Raw genomic sequence first — 23195 nt, forward strand, 5'->3', positions numbered from 1 at the left:
GAACAGCATTTTTCTGCCAAAGTAGACTCTTATAAAATCACTCAAGGATATATGCATGTACAAAATAGGTGTGGAAACACAAAGAGTGGTATTTTCGATATGACGTCTAAGTCCAACTTTGGATGTTTTCCAAAAAACGTCCAAAATCTGAATAGGAGAGAAGGTCATTTTCAAAAAAGATAAAGGTCTATCTTTCTTTCTTTTTTTTTAAATACTGTTTGGAACAAGGTTTTGTGATTTGGACGTTTTGTTTTTTGGTCCTTCTTACGAAAAAAACATACAAGTGCAAAATGCACAAAATCAAGCCATTGGAATGTAGGAGGTGCCAACATTTTTAGTAGACTGGTCCCTCAGGACCAGGAAAGCAATAGGGCACCCTAGGGAGCACTGCAGTGGACTTCATAATTTATTTATTTATTGCATTTGTATGCCACATTTTCCCACCTCTTTGCAGGCTCAATGTGGCTTACAATACATCATGAATGGTGGAAATATATAAGAAAATAGACATTTAGTATTACAGAAGGATCTTGGGTGACATTATAATGATAAAGCATGATAGTAGTATTACAAGCAGATATTTTAAGACAATTCTGGATGTATGTGGAGGAGTTCACATTTGTTGATCTTTGTGGTATACCTTGTTAAAGAGTTGGGTCTTCAGTAATTTGTGGAAGTTAGTTAGTTCATAAATTGTTTTTAAGTTGCGCGGCACCGCATTCCAGAATTGTGTGCTCAGGTATGAAAAGGTTGATGCATGCGTTAGTTTGTATTTTAGACCTTTACAGTTGGGGAAGTGAAGATTAAGGAATGTGCGGGATAATTTTTTAGCATTCCTGGGTGGTAAGTCTATCAGGTCTGACATGTAGGCTGGGGCATCTTCGTGAATGATTTTGTGAACTAGGGAGCATATTTTGAATGTGATGCGTTCTTTAAGTGGGAGCCAGTGTAGCTTTTCTCGTAGGGGTTTAGCACTTTCATATTTTATTTTACTGAATATGAGTCTAGCTGCAGTTCTGGCCAGTGTTCTGGGCTGTCTGAAGTTTCTTGATTATTTGCTCTTTGCAGCCAGCGTAGAGTGTGTTGCACTAGTCTAGATGACTGAGTACCCTTGATTGTACCAGGTTACGGAAGACATTCCTTGGGAAGAAAGGTCTTACTCTTTTTAATTTAGGGTGTCCGAGATTGGGAGATTCAGTTTTGGTGTGTTAATGGTGGTGAATTTGTTCGTGTTATGCACATATGGTGCACATATCACCATTGCTCCCTTATCTTGTCTTCTGAGCCCTCCCCCCATCTGTACACCACTACCATAGCCCTTATGGGTGAAGGTGGCACCTATATGTGGGTACAGTGGGTTTCTGGTGACTTTTGGAGGGCTAACAGTTTCCTCCACAAGTGTAACATGTAGGGGGAGGTATGGACCTGCGTCCACCTGTCTTCAGTGCACTGCACTCACCACTAGAGTACTCCAGGGACCTGCATACCGTTCTAATGGTCCTGAGTATAACATCTGAGGCTGGCAAGTAATGTTTTTAATCACCTTTTTGGAGGGGTGGGAGGGGGTTAGTAACCACTGGAGGACTAAGGGGAGGTCACCCCTGATTCCCTCCAGTGGTCATCTGGTCATTTAGGGCACCTTTTTGTGCCTTATTCATTATAAAACAGGCCTAGCTCAAAACATCTTAGTTTTAGTCCTGGACGTTTTTGTTTTGTTCCATTATGACTAAAAAACGTCCAAGTGTTAGGAATGCCCAGATCCCGCCCCTGACACACTCCCTTGTGATTTGAATGCACTTCTGATGGACTTCATAGAAAAACGTCTGAAATTTGTTTTTGAAAATACCAGTTTGGATGTTTTTGTGAGAAAAACATCTAAATGCAGATTTATGCCACTTTTTGGATGTTTTTCTGTTTTGAAAATGAGCTCCATAGTGTTTACTTTTACATAATGCATGTGCAGCCCCAAGTGAAGCAGAAACAATATAGGCAACTGCCTAGGGTGCCAAATATGTTTAGGCACCAAATATAGTGGTGTTCCTACTACATTGTTATCAGTAAAGCAGCACTAAAGTTGACTGACTGGGACTTCATTCTTCCAATGGAATAAAAAGGGCTTCTTGGTCCCAGAGGTGGAAGAGTGGAGCTACAGTAACGTCTTCCTCTGAGAAATAGATGTATGAATGGAGATTGTCTCAATCACTCTTTGCTTTATGAGCCCTGTTTTTTTTGTTTTGTTTTTAGGATTTATAACAAAGTGTATCCAGCTTTATGAAACCACTGTAGTACGGCATGGCCTCATGCTGGTGGGACCAACAGGCTCTGGGAAAACAAAGGTAAAAAGGAGACGAAATTCTAACTTTGTTTCTTATACATATCACCATATCCTCCTACGACCATGCATTTATGTTTGACAATGGGTGCGTGTTTGTTTATAATTTTATATATGTCTAGTACTGTGTACAATATGTCTACATACTTCTCTTCCTGGCACTCCTTAAGTCAATTCCATATACTATGTACTAACATGTATATGCATATTACATGTATCAATATTTAGAATACTGGCATATATGCATATATGCAAAAGAGATTGACACTGTTCGTCTATCTGTCTTATTGTGGAGGAATAGCCTAGTGATTAGTGCAGCGGACTTTGATCCTGAGGAACTGGGTTCAATTCCCACTGCAGCTCCTTGTGACTCTGCCCCAAATACAAATAAGTACAGTGCACTGCATTTAAGTGCACGTTGGATAAGTGCATGCTCTGTTTAACTGCATGCTGTACTTCGGTCCCGTTTTTGGCGCCATCAATTGTTATGGGGACAAACTTCGGTTTAGCGCACCACTGATAAGTGCAAGATTCGCTTATATGCATGGTTTAAGACCGCTCCTCTGCAGAAAAGACTCCGCATAAGCACGCGCATGGAATATGGAACCTGATTGGCATGTGACAAAGGGGTGGTAAATTTGAAATATCATTGGTTAACTGCCACAGGCAGAAGAAGCAAAAGAATGTTGTTAGAGTGTACACTGGAGTTGTCGTCGCCGCGCAACTGTAACACTTTAACACTGGCTGAACGAATAAAAGTTCTTAAAAAATTAGAAAACAAAGTCAAGCATTTATTGCTAAAGAATATGGTGTCAATCCCAGTCAAATTTCAAGTATCTTGAAGCAGAAAGACCAGCTTCTGGAAGACTGGCGAAACAATACAAATCCACACTGGAAACGAAAACGGGCAGGAAAAGCTGAGGAGGTAGAAGATGCTCTTCTTCGGTGGTTTTCTCAAGTTAGGAGCAGACAGTTTCCAGTCGGTGGTCCACTGCTTATGAAGAAAGCTAATCAGCTAGCTGAAAGTCTTGGACTAACTGAATTCAAAGCCACTGTTGGATGTGTTCAATTCTGGTCGCCGCATCTCAAGAAAGATATAGTAAAATTGGAAAAGGTGCAGCGAAGGGTGACTAAAATGATAGTGGGGATGGGACGACTTCCCTATGAAGAAAGATTAAGGAGGTTAGGGCTATTCAGCTTGGAGAAGAGACGGCTGAGGGGAGACATGATAGAGGTATCCTATATAATAATTCTCACCTCCAACAGGATGTGCTTGGGACTGTGCCTGCCGGAAGTGGTCTGCTAGGCAGGCATGCACTGACCTCAGTGACATCAGTGACAGACAATTTGGCAAAGCAAAACAATCTGAATGCTGGCCATTAGGACACAGGGTAGATAGGAGAGTTTTAAAAGACTGAAGGAAGCTAAAGTGTTAAACTGGAGAAGGGGGGGAGGGAGTTGTGATGACTAAAAGACATGCAAATTTGGGACAGGAAAACAATCTCAATGCTGGCCATTAGCACACAGGGTACGTAGGAGAGTTTTAAAAGACTGAAGGAACCAAAAGTGTTCGGGGGGGGGGGGGGGGGGGGGGGGCAAGTTCTGAATGAATGAAAGAAATGAAAATTTACGAGAGGAACACAATCTGAATGCCGGGCATTTGTACACAGGGCAGATAGGACACTTTTTTTAAAAAATGAAGGACGTGAAAGTATTACATCTTGGGGGAGGGGTGAGGAGGAAAGCGGTGGGGTATCCGGATACTGGGCGTTAGGGCAATGGGGGTACATAGACTTTTGAAAGCCTTAAGGAACCCAAAGTATGGGAAGGAGGAGGAAAAAGAGGGGAGGGAACGGGGTGAGGGGCATTAGGAACAGGGGAGGGGGCCTTGTCACACACTCTCATTCTCACACACACACTGTCACACAGACAGTCTCACTGTCACACACCTGCAGATTCACTCTGGCTCTCTCTCTCATAGGAAAACCTTGCTAGCGCCCGTTTCATTCGTTCCAGAAACGGGCCTTTTTTACTAGTATAAAATAATGAGTGGAGTGGAACAGGTGAATGTGAAGCGTCTGTTCACGCTTTCCAAAAATACTAGGACTAGGGGGCATGCGATGAAACTACAGTGTAGTAAATTTAAAACAAATCGGAGAAATGTTTTCTTCACCCAACGTATAATTAAACTCTGGAATTCTTTGCCGGAGAAAATGGTGAAGGCAGTTAGGTTAGCAGAGTTTAAAAAGGGGTTGGACGGTTTCCTAAAGGACAAGTCCATAAACCGCTACTAAATGGACTTGGGAAAAATCCACAATTCTGGGAATAACATGTATAAAATGTTTGTATGTTGGGAAGCTTGCCAGGTGCCCTTGGCCTGGATTGGCCGCTGTCGTGGACAGGATGCTGGGCTCGATGGACCCTTGGTCTTTTCCCAGTATGGCATTACTTATGTACTTATGTACTTATGATGGTTGGAAAGATGGAAGGAGAGGAACAACATAAAATTCAAGATACAGCATGGTGAAAGACAAGACGCTGATGACTTTGGTGCTGAAAATTGGGTTTTTTTCATTTCTTCCTACCATCTTCAACGAGTTTGCACCTCGTGACATTTTCAATGCTGACGAAAGCGGACTCTACTGGCAAGCGATTCAGACATGCTGAAACTACTGGAGGTAAAACGTCGAAGGACTGACTGACAATCCTCCTTTGCTGCAATATGGATGGGAATGAGAAGTTGGAACCACTCGTCATTGGAAAGAGCAAACAGCCCCGTTGCTTCAAGAATGTTAAGCGACTTCCTGTGTCATAGGAGGCTAACGCAAATTCATGGATGACTGGGGAAATTTGGAAGCAGTAGCAAAAGAAGTTAGACACTAGAATGTGGTTACAAAAGTGTCAGATTTTGTTGCTTTTGATAATTGTGCTGCACACAGTGATGATGTCAGGCTGTCTAACGTCAAGGTGGTCTTCCTGCCACCAAACACTACCTCTCTGATTCAACCTATGGATCAAGGCATGAGTGTTATGGATGACCAGACTGGCAAGGATAAACGTGCTGTTGAACTGGCTCGTAATCTATCACTGTTGGATTCCCCACATATGCAGAAAGAAGCCTGGAATCATCACTACGTAGCTGTTGATTATGATCTGTTGATGACAGCACTGATGTCCAGATATGCGGCTACACGCAGGCAATGGCTGATGATGAAACAGATGATGAAATGAGCAGCAAGGCACATGCTGACAAAATTCAACAATCTCCTGTCACTTTTGCAAGAGCGCTGGAGAGTCTCAACACCATGTGGGCCTATCTGGAGGCCACTGGATGTCAGTGCTATGACCGTTTTTACCGTCTGGCAGACATAGTCTATGGAACTCACCATAGAAGCTTACATACAGTGAAACATAGCAGTTATGGAATTCCTCCTTTCAACTGCCTTTCTCTGTTCTCTACTCTCCCAAACCCCCAAACGACCCTCAGCCCCCCCCCAAAAAAACCCTGCACAAATTGCCCCACCACCCCACAAACTGCAACCACCCCTAAAACCTATCACCACAGCTGTCTCACCACCTTGTAAGCTGCACGATGCTCCTAAATTACCTCCCCACAACTGCTTCAACCCCTGCAAACAGCCCTTATCCCAAGAATTACCCCTCCCAAATGCCCTTGCACCCCATTAGCTGCCACACCGCAAGAAATAAACTCTGCAACTTCCTAACCTCACAAACTACCCCACCCCCAAAACTATCCCCTGAAACTTGTCTCATACCCCTTAACTGCTCCCTGCAGCTTTATCACTGTCCTGCAAACTGCCCCCACTTAATTCTGCTTCTCCCCACAAACTGTACCATTTTAAAAGTCTTAAACTCAAAACTGCCCCACAACCCTATAAACTGTACCACACCAAAAACTGCCCCCTGCAGTGGCCCCACATACCACAAGCTGCCCCACCCACAAAAACAAGACCTTCACACGACCCTACTAACTACACCACCACCTTGCAAAATGTCCCTCCACCAAAGGCCACACAACAGCCCAATCACACCTCAAACTGCCTCCACCCCCAAAATTGTCCCCCACCTCCCAAAGGTACATTCTACAACTGTCCCACCATCCCAAAAATATCCCCCACAAACTGCACCCGAGGTACATGGTCGCCTGCCTTCTCCAAATTTTCATTGAAAGTGTCATCTAGATAAAGGTGGGCAATAGATTCTGCACCTGGACTAGCTTGCAACACACACTGTAACTAAGACCAGTTCATTATATCCTGATTAACTGTATAAAGAACTTGACTTTAGCTTAAGTCACCCATCTATTTATCCCAACTGACTCTGTACCACCCATCTAGTCCCCATCTATATATCTGCACTTGGCCCCTCAGCTATATAGTAAGCTGTATTATGGAACAGCATTAGTATCATAGCAATGTTATTTGAATGTTCTATTTTTGTTCTTATTAAATATTCAATTAGTATTATGCTGACATCATATTATATCTCTGTTAAGTGTGTATATTTTTGATCCTGTTTCATAGTAGTCCTATTATTAGGATTCAGTTTGCTGTTTTCAATTTATTTCATTCATTGTATTTGTTTATACTTGTTCATTTTACTATTGTTATGCTGTTAACAAAATAGTAAGTTTGATGTTAGTGTACCTGTTGTACACTGCTTTGTGTAAAGGCGGTTAATAAATCCCAATAAATAAATAAATAGTTTACATAGTTTATTATGACTTGCTACACCACTCTAACTGCCAAGACAGTACAGAGCGGTGTACAGACTAAAAATTAAAAAGAAAAGGAACGCCATTTCAAAACAGGAAAGTTTAATAGTCACACCAAGGTAGATAAGAGAGGGAGAGGGACAGATAAGGAAAAGGGGGAAAGGCCTCCTACTGGAGAATCCAAAATAACCGATCAGTCTGGTCCCTAGAATGCCTGTTTAAAAAGCCAAGTCTTTCAAGAAGTCTTTAAGCCAGTGATTCTGGTTTACGTATGTTTTGAATTAGTAAAATAAGGGCCCCATTTACTAAGCCGCTTTAAAGGAGCGTTAATGCTTTTAGCGCGTGCTAACCATTGGCACGCGCTGTGTAGACGCCCACAATATTCCTCTGGGCACCTACACAGTTAGCGTGCGCTAATTTTATGCATGCGCTAAAAATGCTAGCGCACCTTAGTAAACAGGGCCCTAAATAAATTAGGGGCCTTTTTATTAAAATACGTTAGGTGCTGATGCAGGAAAAAATGCCTATGACAAAATGCATTAAAGCATTTTGTGGTAGTTTGTCTCTTAACATGCACTAATTGCGTGCTATGTTTTTTTTTGGGGGGGGGGAGGGGGCGTGGAATGGGTGAGAAATGGTTGTGGAAGCATTATCCAGCTAGTGTACTTTCATTAGCACATGCTAACTGGATAACGCACTTATTGTGAGAGCACATAGCGCCTCCTAAATAGGAGATGATAAGGGCCCCCCCGTGTTATTTATTTCCCAGGTCTCATGTGCTACTGGAAAAATTAGTGCAGGACCTACAAAGGAAAAGAAAAAATCCTTGCTATACTGCTGCATTAAATCTGGGCTTAGCGCAGGGGAAAGTCCTGCATTAGCATGCACTAAACCCAGATTTTTCCACAGCTTTGTAAAAGGGCCCCTTAATTATTTAATAAAGGAAAACTGCATAACTTCTTTCTTAATTTCCTAAAAAGCTTTACCTTCCATGTGTCTATAGTAGTATTAACAGATGGAAATTAGCATGACATTTTTATTAGGTTATTAAGGGGCCCTTTTACTAAAGCATACTGTGCATTAAATGCTAAGAAGCCCATAGTGCATGATAACTTTTAGTAAAAGGGCCCCTGAGTACCATAAAATGAATAACCCATAAAACCTCACATAGTATTAAAAAAATACAAAAGCAAAAATCCCACCCCATTATTCTGTACCACATCAGAAAAAAATTACCTTTGGGGAACAATTTTGAAACTCCATGTGGGTCTTGCAGTTGCCTAGCTTAAATGCAGGACTGAAAACTGCTCTGCCTCTCTGCAGATAAAAGTACCCTGCTATAAAACCTCACAAGTACTTTACACCACTGAAAAGGGTTGACTCAAGGGAGGGGAAGTGCAGGCCATACATAATTTCTGCCATGGATTTCCTCTCTGCAGGCCTTCAAGCCTTTTCAAAAGCAAACTACCTGCAGAAGCTTCAATGGCTAAATGTGCAGAGGGGGGGAATGGGGGGCGGGGGAGTATATTTCTACCCACAGATTTATTCACCTTGCTCTCTTTTGTCTACCTGTTCCTTTCCATTTTTTCCTTATCTTAGTATACTCTCTGAGTCTAACCTTACTTCTTCATTTAAGTTTCTCCAGGCCAATGCTTTTGTCTAGTTTTCTCTGCCCTGATTACTGCTTTCTGATCCTAATGCTCATGTTTATTTTCTTCTTGCCTCTGCCTTTCTGGAATGCATGTACCTTACTTTTGTTCATGTTTCTCTAGTGTTACAAGGTACTGGCAGCTGCTCTTACAGCCCTGAAGGGCGAACCATCTGTCAGTGGTGGAACATACGAAGCAGTGAACTTCTACATCTTGAACCCTAAATCTATCACCATGGGCCAATTATATGGGGAATTTGATCTTCTTACTCATGAATGGTAAACAGCAAACTATTTTCTTCCTTTCAAGTATTAATTATTTTTGTATTGTATTCAGAGACAGTCTAATAATTTGGACTGAGAATCCAAGATGGCCGCAGTCTATTGAGGAGCTGTGGGTCGCGTTTCTTTGTTCATCTCAGAATGCCTAAACGAAGGGGGAGAGTGATAGCCAGAGCCCCGCTATCTACTCCCTCCTTACCTGGTCCTATGGACCGCTTTGCTCGACCGCAGATAGTTGCTTTGGAGGGCGGGACGCTGCCAGTTGGGACGCCCGGCGTGTTAGGAGACTCGGTCTCCCCTGGATTAGATACCACTCTCAGCCCCGCTATGCGGACTCCGCCTCCCCAGCCGGTTGGAGCAAGCTCCTTTCTTGCTGACTCGACGGGGTCTCCCAACGAAAATGTGGTGGACCCGGAAGAACTTCGAGTGGAGGACTCGTTTCCATCGCAAGTTGGAGAGACGCTACCACCGTGGAATACGGGGAGAAGTACCGAAGGACAGAGCGAGATCCATGTGACGGCGTCTGAGAGGTTTGAAATGCCTAAGGAACTCATTGTCAAACCAAAGGAGGTAACTTTAGATAAGCTATGGGATTTAGTTTCTGCCTTGGGACATTCCTTTTTGAAACAGGCAAACGAAACTGCTCCAAAAGTGAACTTATTAGAAAAAGATTTAAGAAAGATGGAGGAAAAGACTAAAGAAATGGATAGCAAAGCCGAACAGGTTGATCAAAGGATTATGAAATTGGAAACATTACAACCTTTGATGACAAATGACTTGACTAACCTTAGAAGAAAAATGGAAATCTTCGATAACTATACTAAAAGTCATAATCTAAGTTTTGTAAACTTTCCCAAGATAAAGACAGTTCCTCCTCTTGATATGTTAAAGAGATATTTGCGAGATACTTTGAATATACCAGACCAGAATCTACCACCATTTACTTCTGTTTATTATGTCCCAGGAAGGGAACTGAATCAAATTCCTGATATTCCAATAGATGTATCTCTTTTGCTTGAGACTTCTGACTCCGAATTAGCAACGGCAGCAACTTTGGTTGCTACCGTTGCGTTGTTACCGGATAAAATTGGATCTTCCGTCTTTTCTTTCGTAACAGAGAAAAACCCTTCTTGGGTTATAAGATATTATTATTTCCTGATGTCTCCAAGGAGACAAGAAGACGGAGGAAACAATTCTTGCTCCTTAAGTCTGAAATAATACATTTGGGGGGCACCTTTTTTTTAAGATACCCCTGCAAATGTATAGTAAGACTTGATGGGAAGAAATATGTGTTTACAGAGCCCGCACATGCATCAGCTCTTATAACTTCGGTAAAAAATGGATAAACGCTAAAGAAATAAGTAATCACCTCAATAGAATTTGCATTAACTCAATTTAGTTTCCTAAATTTGTTTTTTTGATTCTCCTTGTATTCCTGAATCTTGGATTTCCAATTTATGAACTTGAGTATTAATAATTTCTTAACAGATTGTTAATCTTTAATGATATATGATTTTGTTTTCTATTTTATGTTGCTTCTCCAACCAAGATGTTTTCTTGAAATGTTTGATGAAATTGAATAAATAAATAATAAATAAATAAATAAATAAAAAAGAGACAGTCTAATAATTTGAAATGAAGTTACATTTTATTATAATGAAAGCATAATAATGTCAGCTGTTTGGGACATATATAGCATCAACCAAAAAGTGAAATGACAGGCAGGAAGAGGGTGATGCTGGACAGAATACAGAGCACTACTACTCCCTAATCCAGCTGCTTCCTTCCTGTCATTTCCCTTCCTCTCCTGCCTCTTCTAAGGAACAGGAAGGAAAGGAACAGTGGCGTAGTCACAGGTGGGCCGGGGCTCACCCACTTAGGGCTCAGGCCCACCCAACAGTAGCATACATTTAGCGGTAGCTGATGGGGATCTCAAGCTCGGCCAGCTGAAGATGTCCCCCTGATGCTAACGAAAACGCTACTCTCCACGATACTGGCACCTGCACACGCTCAGTTTTCAGTGCATGCCTGCTGCAGACTGCCAAGGTGGAAAGAAGCATTTTCACGCAAGCTGAAATATTTTTTTTGGTGGTGGTATGGAGGGGAGAGAACACTTGGTGTCCACCCACTTCTTGCCTTGGCCCACCCAAAATTTGTTGTCTGGCTACGCCCCTGGAAAGGAGTGAGCAGAAAAAAGCTATTCCAGTCCCTCTTCCCCTGAATGTGCTGCCTAGGAGAAATCCAGAGTACTTAAGTATTCCAAATATCTAAGTGCCAAAGAATAAAGTTGTGACTTGTCATGTTTTCAGGCAAAAATAAAATTCCATGGCATTGCATACTATGGGGACTCCATGCTATCTCTTGTATATTTATAATTGATATATTCACCTGTCAGTGTTGATCCAGTTCTGTAAAACTACAAGTCTCTGCTTGCGGTGAGATAAACCCAGGACTGTATCTACTACTACTACTACAAATCATTTCTATAGTGCTACCAGTCGTACGCAATGCTTCACAATTGAACATGAAGAAAAGACAGTCCCTGCTCAAAAGAGCTCAAAAGAGCTTACAATTTCTGGGATCTTGCCAGGTATTTGTGACGTGGATTGGCCACTGTTGGAAACAGGATGCTGGGCTTGATGGACCTTTGATCTGTCCCAGTGTGGTAATACTTGTGTACTTATGAGAAAAATGGCCATTTTACCCTACCCTCTGTTTTCTGTCCAATAACCAATTCCAAATTCACAAAAGGACATTGCCTCCTATTCCATGAGGAGTTTCTCATGAGGAACTTTCTCAAAAGCTTTTTGAAAATCTAGGTGCACTACATCACCCGGCTCACCTTTATCCACATATTTATTTACGCCTTCAAAGAAATGTAGCAAATTGGTGAGGCAAAGCTTCCATTAAGTGCTCAAGTGTTGCCATACTGGGACAGGCAGAAGGTCCATCAAGCCCAGCATCCTGTTTCCAACAGTGGTCTATCCAGGTTACAAGTACCTGGCAAGATCCCCAAACAGTACAATACATTTTATGCTGCTTATCCTAAACATAAGTAATGGATTTTCCCCAAGTCCATCTTAATAATGGCTTATGGATTTTTCTTTTAAGACATCTAAACCTTTTTTAAACCCTGCTAAGCTAACTGCTTTTACCACATTCTTTAGCAATGAATTCCAGAGTTCAATTACACGTTGAGTGAAGAAATATTTTATCCTATATCTTTTAAATTTACTACTTTGTAGCTCCATTGTGTACCCCCCTAGTCATAGTATTTTTAGAAACAATAAAGAAGTGATTCATGTCTACCCATTCCACTGCACTCACTATTTCATATACCTCTATCATATCTTCACTCAGCCATCTTATCTTCAAACTGAAGAGTCCTAGCTGCTTCAGCCTATCCTCATAAGGAAGTCATCCCATCCCCATTATCATTTTTATAGCTTCATTCACCTCACTTTTTAACCATGCCGGCTGTCGTTTGGTCTTCCATCTTCCTTTTTTAATACATGGAATATATTTGGCCTAGGCTTCCAGGATGATATTTTTGAACAGCATCCATGTCTGATGTAAATTTTTGACTTCTGTAACTGCCCCTCTAAGTTTTTTTTTCACTGTTAAGGACTATGTCTAAAATTGTTCCTCCTCTTGTTGTCTCCTGAACCAGCTGCTCCATAAAGTAGTCCTTGATTTCATCAAGGAATTTTATCTCCCTAGCATGCCCTGATGTTATATTTACCCAATCAATATCGGGGTAATTGAAATCACCCATTATTATTGACTTGAATTGGCCACTGTTGGAAACATGATACTTGGCTTGATGGACCTTCGGTCTGTCCCAGTATGGCAATGCTTATGTGCTTATGTGTGTACACATGTACGCACTCATTCTGTCCATTTGTACGTCCATCTATCAAGTATACAGAATAGCACTTGGGTAAAAATTTGGCTTTTATGAACTTATGTGCTGGTATTCTAACGACTTTCACATGTATGTGGAGCATCTGTTTACGCTTTCCAAAAATACTAGGACAAGGGGGCATGCGATGAAGCTGCAGTGTGGTAAATTTAAAACGAATCAGAGGCAATTTTTCTTCACTTAACGCGTAGTTAAACTCTGGAATTCACTGCCAGAAAAGGTGGTTAATGCGGTTAACTTAGCGGACTTCAAAAAAGGGTTGGACGGCTTCCTGGAGGAAAAAGCCATAGCATGTTATTGAATGGACGAGGGAATACAGTATTTCTAGGATGGGCAGGACAAATTGCTTGTTATTTTGGCCGCTGTCGGTGACAGGGTGCTGGGCTCGATGGACCCTTGGTCTGTCCCAGCATGGCGATGCTAATGTACTATGTAGAACCTAACTATAGGTGTCCACATTATAAAATTACCAGGGTACTTAGGGAGGATAACCCATAGCTAATTCCCTAAGTAAGTTCTTTCATTTTTAGGGTGGAGGATGTTGGGAAATAACCACATCAAATCCACTCTTTGTACCAGGATATATTACCCCTGAGTTCTAAAAGAAACTTATACACAAGATTTTTTATTTCCTACTGGCACTCTGTAACCTCTTACTCAAATTTGTCTTTGTATCTGAGGACTGTTGGTAGCTAATATAACACCAGTTTTCAAATAGAACCCTAGTGGTGATTTAAGTAACTATAGTCCAGCAAGCCTGATGTCAGTATCAGGTAAAATGAAGGAATCTGTTTTTAAGGGCAAAAATACTGATCATACAGTGGGGGAAATAAGTATTTGATCCCTTGCTGATTTTGTAAGTTTGCCCACTGACAAAGACATGAGCAGCCCATAATTGAAGGGTAGGTTATTGGTAACAGTGAGAGATAGCACATCACAAATTAAATCCGGAAAATCACATTGTGGAAAGTATATGAATTTATTTGCATTCTGCAGAGGGAAATAAGTATTTGATCCCTCTGGCAAACAAGACCTAATACTTGGTGGCAAAACCCTTGTTGGCAAGCACAGCGGTCAGACGTCTTCTGTAGTTGATGATGAGGTTTGCACACATGTCAGGAGGTATTTTGGTCCACTCCTCTTTGCAGATCATCTCTAAATCATTAAGAGTTCTGGGCTGTCGCTTGGCAACTCGCAGCTTCAGCTCCCTCCATAAGTTTTCAATGGGATTAAGGTCTGGTGACTGGCTAGGCCACTCCATGACCCTAATGTGCTTCTTCCTGAGCCACTCCTTTGTTGCCTTGGCTGTATGTTTTGGGTCATTGTCGTGCTGGAAGACCCAGCCACGACCCATTTTTAAGGCCCTGGCGGAGGGAAGGAGGTTGTCACTCAGAATTGTACGGTACATGGCCCCATCCATTCTCCCATTGATGCGGTGAAGTAGTCCTGTGCCCTTAGCAGAGAAACACCCCCAAAACATAACATTTCCACCTCCATGCTTGACAGTGGGGACGGTGTTCTTTGGGTCATAGGCAGCATTTCTCTTCCTCCAAACACGGCGAGTTGAGTTCATGCCAAAGAGCTCAATTTTTGTCTCATCTGACCACAGCACCTTCTCCCAATCACTCTCGGCATCATCCAGGTGTTCACTGGCAAACTTCAGACGGGCCGTCACATGTGCCTTCCGGAGCAGGGGGACCTTGCGGGCACTGCAGGATTGCAATCCGTTATGTCGTAATGTGTTACCAATGGTTTTCGTGGTGACAGTGGTCCCAGCTGCCTTGAGATCATTGACAAGTTCCCCCCTTGTAGTTGTAGGCTGATTTCTAACCTTCCTCATGATCAAGGATACCCCACGAGGTGAGATTTTGCGTGGAGCCCCAGATCTTTGTCGATTGACAGTCATTTTGTACTTCTTCCATTTTCTTACTATGGCACCAACAGTTGTCTCCTTCTCGCCCAGCATCTTACTGATGGTTTTGTAGCCCATTCCAGCCTTGTGCAGGTGTATGATCTTGTCCCTGACATCCTTAGACAGCTCCTTGCTCTTGGCCATTTTGTAGAGGTTAGAGTCTGACTGATTCACTGAGTCTGTGGACAGGTGTCTTTCATACAGGTGACCATTGCCGACAGCTGTCTGTCATGCAGGTAACGAGTTGATTTGGAGCATCTACCTGGTCTGTAGGGGCCAGATCTCTTACTGGTTGGTGGGGGATCAAATACTTATTTCCCTCTGCAGAATGCAAATAAATTCATATACTTTCCACAATGTGATTTTCCGGATTTAATTTGTGATGTGCTATCTCTCACTGTTACCAATAACCTACCCTTCAATTATGGGCTGCTCATGTCTTTGTCAGTGGGCAAACTTACAAAATCAGCAAGGGATCAAATACTTATTTCCCCCACTGTATAGACAACCATGGTTTAATGGAGAAGAGCCACAATCTACTCACAAACTGGATCTACTTTGCCTCATAGAAACCTGGTTAATGGAGGCAGATGCCTCATGTACAAACCAAGCAACTCCCAACTGGTTGCTCCTACTATCTAGCTAACAGACCCTCCTGTTGTGGTGGTGGCCTTGCTGAAATCTATTCTTCCAAGTTAGTGGTTTTACCTGTGCTCCTCAGGGTTCCCTTGAGACCTTACAATTTTGCCTGGCCTCATCTTTACCTCTGCATTTTTTAGTACTCTATCACCCTCCTTCGCCTACAGCCTCCTCTTTCCAGTTACTTCAAACACTACGTACTACTTTTTTTTACCTTCCATTCGCTGATATTTGGAGATCCATACTTCTTATTTTACCCTTAAGCTTTTTAAACTTTTCTCTGATCTGGGCCCGGCCCTGAATGTAGATGAACCCATTCATCGGGGGGAGGGGGGGGGGGGGGAAGACGACACATTTTGGACCTGATCCTCTCCTCACCCAACTCTACTCCGTCTTTCAGTGCTGTCTCTCTTCCCTTCCATGGTCTGATCATTCTCTCATTTCCATTCACCTGTCCCTCAGCAGAACTTTGCAGGATCTGTTCAATCTACCTCTTTCTATAGGGACACTAGCCATCTTTCTCCAGAATCCCTTCTGAGCTGCTGCTCATTTTTCCTGTCATCTTTCACCGCCCTCCCTCTAGACAATCAAGTGGATTCTTGGAACTCTGAACTACATTCTGCTTTTGACGCTCTAGCTCCATTAACTGCCTGTAACCCTAACACCTCACAAAAACCTCACACGATGTAGTACACTGCAGATCTGCGACAACTAAAGCAACAGCTCTGCCATGCAGAATGCAAATGGCAAATAACCCCAACAACCACCCACCTTACCACCTATAGCTCAAGAGTATGTTCCTATAAAATGTCATCATTGTCGCACAAGAAGGAATACTACTCTAAACAAATTTCCAGATCTCCAACATTGGCAAAGCTGTATTAAATTCTCCGATCACTTATCACCTTCAATGTTTCACAAGTATCTTCTTAGAACATCTCAGCTGCTCACTCACAGGGGAAATTCTTTGAAGACGTTGTGGGGCATAATCGAATGGGGACAACCATCTCTAAGGACGTTCCGGTGAAGGGGCGGGGAAACCCGTATTATCAAAACAAGATGGACGTCCATCTTTCGTTTCGATAATACGGTCGGGGACGCTCAAATCTCAACATTTAGGTCAACCTTAGAGATGGTCGACCTAAATGTTGAGGTGGTCGACCTTAGAGATGGTCGTCCCCGGTTTTCGACCATAATGGAAACTGAGGACGCCCATCTCACAAACGACCAAATCCAAGCCCTTTGGTCATGGGAGGAGCCAGCATTCATAGTGCACTGGTCCTCCTCACATGTCAGGACACCAACCGGGCACCCTAGGGGGCACTGCAGTGGACTTCAGAAATTGCTCCCAGGTGCATAGCTCCCTTACCTTGTGTGCTGAGCCCCCCAACCCCCCCCCCAACCCACTCCCCACAACTGTACACCACTACCATAGCCCTAAGGGATTGAAGGTGGGCACCTTCATGTGGGTACAGTGGGTTTCGGGTGGGTTTTGGAGGGCTCACATTTACCACCACAAGTGTAACAGGTGGAGGGGATGGGCCTGGGTCTGCCTGCCTGAAGTGCACTGCACACACTAAAAACTGCTCCAGGGACCTGCATACTGCTGTGATGGAGCTGGGTATGACATTTGAGGCGGGCATAGAGGCTGGAAAAATGTTTTTTAATTTTTTGGGGTGGGAGGGGGTTGGTGACCACTGGGGGAGTAAGGGGAGGTCATCCCCCATTCCCTCCAGTGGTCATCTGGTCAGTTCGGGCACCTTTTCGAGGTTTAGTCGTGAAAAAAAGGGACCAAGTAAAGTCGACCAAATGCTCGTGAGGGACGCCCTTCTTTTTTCCATTATCGGCCATCTCTTAACCCCCCCCCCCCCCCACCCTGCCTTCGGTACACTGCCGACACACCCCCATGAACTTTGGCTGTCCCCTCAACGGAAAGCAGTTGAGGACGCAAAAAATCGTCTTTCGATTATGCTGATTTGGGCGACCTCGGGATAAGGACGCCCATCTCCCGATTTGTGTCGGAAGATGGGTATCCTTCCCTTTCGAAAATAAGCTAGAAAGTCTCATAGCTACTTGCATCTTTTGCAACATCTACACTGCCAGCGTCAGCTGTTCAGTCTTTTCAAACATCAACAGCCACATCTACATCTTCTCTAACAAATTACTTTCTTTTAGCCTATATCCCAGTCAGAGCTTGGTAGGCTTGTTCAATCCATGAAGCCCACTACAGCGCCACATGACCCTCTCCCTTCTAAACTGGTCAAGTGCTTCTTATCGGCATTCCTCCCCAACATTCAATCCATGGTTTCCCTGAACCTCATTATGGAAGCAGTACCAGAGGGTTGGAACACCACATACATTCATCCTAAAATAAAAAATAATACCCATTCCTTCGTGGATCCAGCCAATTACCATCCCATCGCTAACCTCCCATTTTTGACCATACTCACTGAAACAATAGTACACCAACAAACTACAGAGCTTGTCTCCCAAAACCAGATTCTCCATTCCCAGCAAACCGACTTTTGTCCTCATCACAACACCAAAACTACTGTGCTTGGTCTAGGAACCACTATCAAGTCCAAAGAATCTTTATTTAAACAAACCCGACGTGACCACATTTCGCCAAATAGGCTGCATCAGGGGTAAAAACTAAAACAGCTGACAAAAAATACATATACAAACAGAAACAAACAGCTCATAATCCTATATAATAAAAAGCACCTCCAACATTCTGAAGCCAGCAGCCTTGCAGTGAAGCCTGAAGCCTGAGGTGTTCGTAGGCATCATAATAGCTCTGCCTACATTCTCAGCTGATTCCCCTGCCTGGGAAACAGCTGTCATTGCGCCGCTCCCTGCCACTTCAGAGCAAGTGGCAGGGAGTGGCGCAACAACCTGCCCCCCCCTGCTCGGCGCATCAACAACCCCCCCCCCCCCAACAGCACATCCACACCCACCCACACCCACACACATGTCCCTCCCTCCCAGTTCAAGGGCCGTCAAGCCCCTCCTACTGCGTTCCAGACTACCCCCTCCCTCACATTCAAACCCCCCCTCCGCTTTAATAACCTCTGCACCCCCCTACCGTGACCCTTTGTATACCAATCTTTCCTCCAAAATACCTCCCCTAAAGCCGTCGCTTACCTCTGCTGAGCTGATGGATCCGAAGTTCTGTTCTCGGCTGCGGGGCGTGGCTTCATGATTGAGCATCAGTGGAAGTTTCTGTGCGTGCGTCTGATGTCAGACGCACACACATAGACTTCAATAGATGCTCAATGATGAAGCCACGCCCCGCAGCCAAGAAAGAACAGAACTTGATCCGTCAGCTCAGCAGAGGTACGCGACGGCTTCAGGGGAGGTATTTTGGAGGAAAGGGTGGTGTACAAAGGGTCGCGGTAGGGGGGTGCAGGGGACATTAAAGCAGAGGGGGGGTTTGAATGTGAGGGAGGGGGTAGTCTGGAATGCGGTAGGAGGGGCTTGACGGCTTTTGAACTGGGAGGGAGGGACATATGTGTGTGTGGGTGTGTGGATGTGCTTCGGGTGGGGCCCTTGAACTGGGAGGGAGGGGGTCTGCAACTCAGGAGGGAGGGAGTTCTGCAACTCAGCAAGAAAGGAAGGAAGGGAGGGAGAGGGGTATGGAACTCTGGAGTGAGGGGGGGAGGGGTATGGAACTCGGGAGGGAAGGAAGGGAGGATGGGTGGGAATTTACCTTGCTAGCACCCGTTTCATAGTGTTTCGAAATGGGCCTTTTTTTACTACATAGAAAGTCTTTAAGAAAGGGATTTAATAACAAATATATAGAGAGAGGGGCTCCATAAGAAGCACACATGTAGGCATAAAGGCTTCATAAAATAAACAACTTAAAAACATATACATTCTTTAATGTACTTACAAAATCAAATACAATCCTAATAGAAGCATAGAGCTTAATAAATAGATGTATATGTGGGAAATCTTCATAAAACATATGTGTACAAAGGGACTACATAAAAGCAGGTGTGTGTATAAGATACATAAATATCCCCAAAATACATTCTTTCCCATCTTGATAAATTTCACTTGGTTCTCCTCCTTTCACTCAACCTTTCAGCAGCGTTTGACTTAGTAGACCATTCACTCTTCGTCGCCTCCACCAGGCAGGGCTTCATGACACAGCCTAGTTCAGCTCTTCAGCCCACCGTTATTACATTGTACAGTCTTCTGACTCTCAATTGACCTCATTCTGCCTCACCTCCAGTGTGCCACAAGGTTTTATCCTATCCCCCTTACTCTTCAACATCTTCCTAGCACCCCTTTTAACTTTAACACACTCTCTTAGGTTCACCACCTTTGTTTTCACTGACGACACAAACTCATATCCTCTTGATCCTCTGAATTTACTTGAAATTTCACTCCTTAATTCAAAGCTCACACAGATAACTGACTGGTTCCTAGAAAAAAACCTGGTCCTCAGTCCTAAGAAGTCTAAACTGCTCCTCTTTCATGGACGTTATGATGGTCTTTTGGCCTCACCCATATTCTTCTCGGATATTCCGATCCCTCAAGTCCCCCAGGTGCATATTCTTGGAGTCATCTTTGATGACTGCTTATATTTTCAACAGCAGCTCTCCTGTCACTCGCCGGTCATTCTATAACCTAAAAGTGATCCACTCCATTCGCTGTCTACTCCAACCATCTGTGCTCACAGTCCTCATTCACTCCTTAGTTCTCAGTCAACTTGATTACTGCAGCTCACTATATAAATCCCTCACATCCAAGGATCTCTACTGTTTACAACTTATTCAGAACACAGCCATTAAATTAATACACAGTGCAAGGAATTATGACCATTTAACACCCCTTCTAATATCCTCACACTGGATGCCTCTTCCTCAATGCATTATCTATAAACTTTTACTACTAGTCCTCAAAATTAAATCTACAGGAGATCCTGCTTTTCTTGCATGTTTCCTCTCCGCCTTGTCCCGACTTATGCCCTTCATTCCTTGATCCAACACCGCATAGTTGTCCCTTCAGTTCATGAAGTCACCCATGCAAAAATAAGGTGCTATATTTTTTCAGTACAAGATCCTGAGCTCTGGTACCAGCTTCTGGAATATCTCAAAAAACAAACAGTACTGGAGGGCTTTAAAGTTGATCTAAAAACGTATCTTTTCCAGGAAGCATTTCACTGACCACCGCTACTGTCATTTTTGGATCCTCGGAGACTCCCTTACCTAATGTGTATTTCTATCCCTTACTTTTTTTATTTTTTATTTTATTTATTGCATTTGTATCCCACATTTTCCCACCTATTTGCAGGCTCAATGTGGCTTACAAAAACCTGTTATGGCATCGCCATTCCAGGAGATAGATACAATTGGTGTTATAACAAATTCATGGATGAGGAAAAAGATCTAAACAGAGTTATAGAAAGATAGTTAATAGAATAGGGTGAGGTGGTGAGGTGTTATAATTAAGCTATGGGTTCCCATTGTAGGCCTTGTTGAAGAAATAGGTTTTCAGAGATTTACGAAAGCTAGTTATGTCGTTGATCGTTTTCAGATCAGTTGGTAGTGCATTCCATAACTGCGTGCTCATGTAGGAGAAGCTAGTCGCATGTGTTAATTTGTATTTTATTCCTTTGCAGTTGGGGAAATGTAGATTGAGGAATTTGCGGGCTGATCTGTTAGCATTTCTAGGAGGTAGGTCCACGAGGCATGTATCTTGGGGCATCTCCATGGATGATTTTGTGGACAATCGTGCAGATCTTAAACGCGATATGTTCTTTAAGTGGGAGCCAGTGTAGTTTAGGGGTTTCGCACTTTCATATTTTGTTTTACCAAATATGAGTCTGGCTGCGGTATTCTGGGCTATTTGAAGTTTCTTGATAATTTGTTCTTTGCAACTGGCGTATAGTGCATTGCAGTAGTCCAAGTGACTCAGCACCATTGATTGTACCAAGTTACGGAAAATGGATCTCGGGAAGAAAGGTTTTACTCGTTTGAGTTTCCACATGGAATGGAACATTTTTTTCGTTGTATTCTTCACGTGGGTTTCAAGTGTGAGGTTTCTGTCAATGGTGACTCCCAGAATTTTCAGATTGTTTGAGACTGGAAGAGAAAAGTTTGGTGTGACTATGGTGGAGAAGTTACTTGTATTGTGTTGAGAAGTGAGTATGAGACATTGTGTTTTTTCTGCATTGAGTTTTAGCTGGAATGCATCAGCCCAGGAGTGCATGATTTGGAAGCTTTGATTGATCTCGTTGGTGATTTCCTTTAGATCATGTTTGAACGGGATATATATCGTGACATCGTCTGCATATATGTAGGGATTGAGATTATGATTGGCCAGTAACTTGGCTAAAGGTATCATCATTAGGTTGAAGAGGGTTGATGAAAGGGGGGATCCTTGGGGAACTCCACATTCCGGAGTCCGTGGGGCTGAAATATCCCCTTTCGCGATTACTTGGTATGATCTTGTGGTTAGGAATCCTCTGAACCAGTTGAGAACGTTACCTCCAACTCCAAAGTATTCAAGAATATTTAGTAGTATTCCATGGTTGACTATGTCGAAGGCACTGGACATGTCGAATTGTAGGAGGAGTATGTTATTTCCAGTTGCAATTGTTTGTTTAAATGAGTTCATTAAAGTCACTAGTACAGTTTCAGTACTGTGGTTCGAACGGAATCCTGATTGTGACTCATGTAGAATTTAGTATTTATTTAAGTAATCCGTAAGTTGTTTCGTCACTATGCCTTCCATGAGTTTGGTTATTAGTGGGATAGATGCTACTGGGCGATAATTGGTTAGGTCATTTGTACTTTTCTTTGCATCTTTAGGTAGAGGGGTGAGTAGAATGTTTCCTTTGTCATTATGGAAGAGACCATTTTGTAGCATGTAGTTTAGGTGCTTCGTGAGGTCTGTTATGAATTGTTTTTTGTTTTTTTTATTTATAATTTCAAAATTTTACATTACAAGATAATCTTGTTTCAGAAAAACAGACAAGAAAATATTTTATAGGATTACATCTTCCACTTAAATACAGTAATACAAGATTACAATAATTGTCTTTTTTATATCATAAAAAACTTTAAAGAGGGGGCATGCATGAAAATAATGGGGTTAAATCTAAAAGAAAAGGAAAATTATAACAAATAGATAGGCTTAGCACGATCTTTCCATCCGTCAATTCTTTAACTCAATCAGTTAGGGAATAACCATAGGGATTTATATCTTCCTAGAATCAAGAAAAACTCTTAACTGCTCTGGCTGAAAGAAAGTATATTTTAAACCTTGATATTTAATGGTACATTTACTAGGATAATTCAAAAAAGGAAGCACCCAAATCTTGTGTCTCCTTTCTCATACTCAAAAACAACTTTCTAATTTCTTGTTTCTGTTTTGTAACATCTTGAAAAATGCGTACAGTTTTACCACAGAATAGTTCATTCATTTTACGAAAGTATATTCTTTTAACAGCATCCACATCCTGCTGAAAAACAAATTGAACCACTAAAGTCATTCTTTCTGATTGTTCTGATAAAGTAGTTTCAAGCAGGTCGGATACATTTAGAGCTGTTTGCGCCTCATTGGTTGTAGATATACCAGAAGATTTATTTCTTATATAGTAGATTTTATTTATTGGAGGTAACAAGTCTGAGGAAAATTGTAAAACTTCAACCAAGTATTTTTTAAATGCATCCAAAGGTGGTATTCCATTTTCCCTCGGAAAATTTAATATGC

General features: G+C 42.6%; 1 protein-coding gene across 1 annotated transcript in view; it reads left to right on the forward strand.

Annotated features, from left to right (window-relative positions):
• LOC115458777 (dynein heavy chain 1, axonemal-like) overlaps window positions 1–23195 on the forward strand; it is a gene marked incomplete at its 5' end in the record, with an annotated part of 332737 nt that overhangs the window by 201710 nt on the left and 107832 nt on the right. Inside the window, 2 exon segments of the mRNA XM_030188593.1 lie at window positions 2245–2336; window positions 8840–8994. Of these exon segments, the coding sequence (XP_030044453.1) occupies window positions 2245–2336; window positions 8840–8994 (247 nt within the window).

Source organism: Microcaecilia unicolor, unplaced genomic scaffold, assembly GCF_901765095.1.
Source record: "Microcaecilia unicolor unplaced genomic scaffold, aMicUni1.1, whole genome shotgun sequence".
NCBI lineage: Eukaryota > Metazoa > Chordata > Amphibia > Gymnophiona > Siphonopidae > Microcaecilia > Microcaecilia unicolor.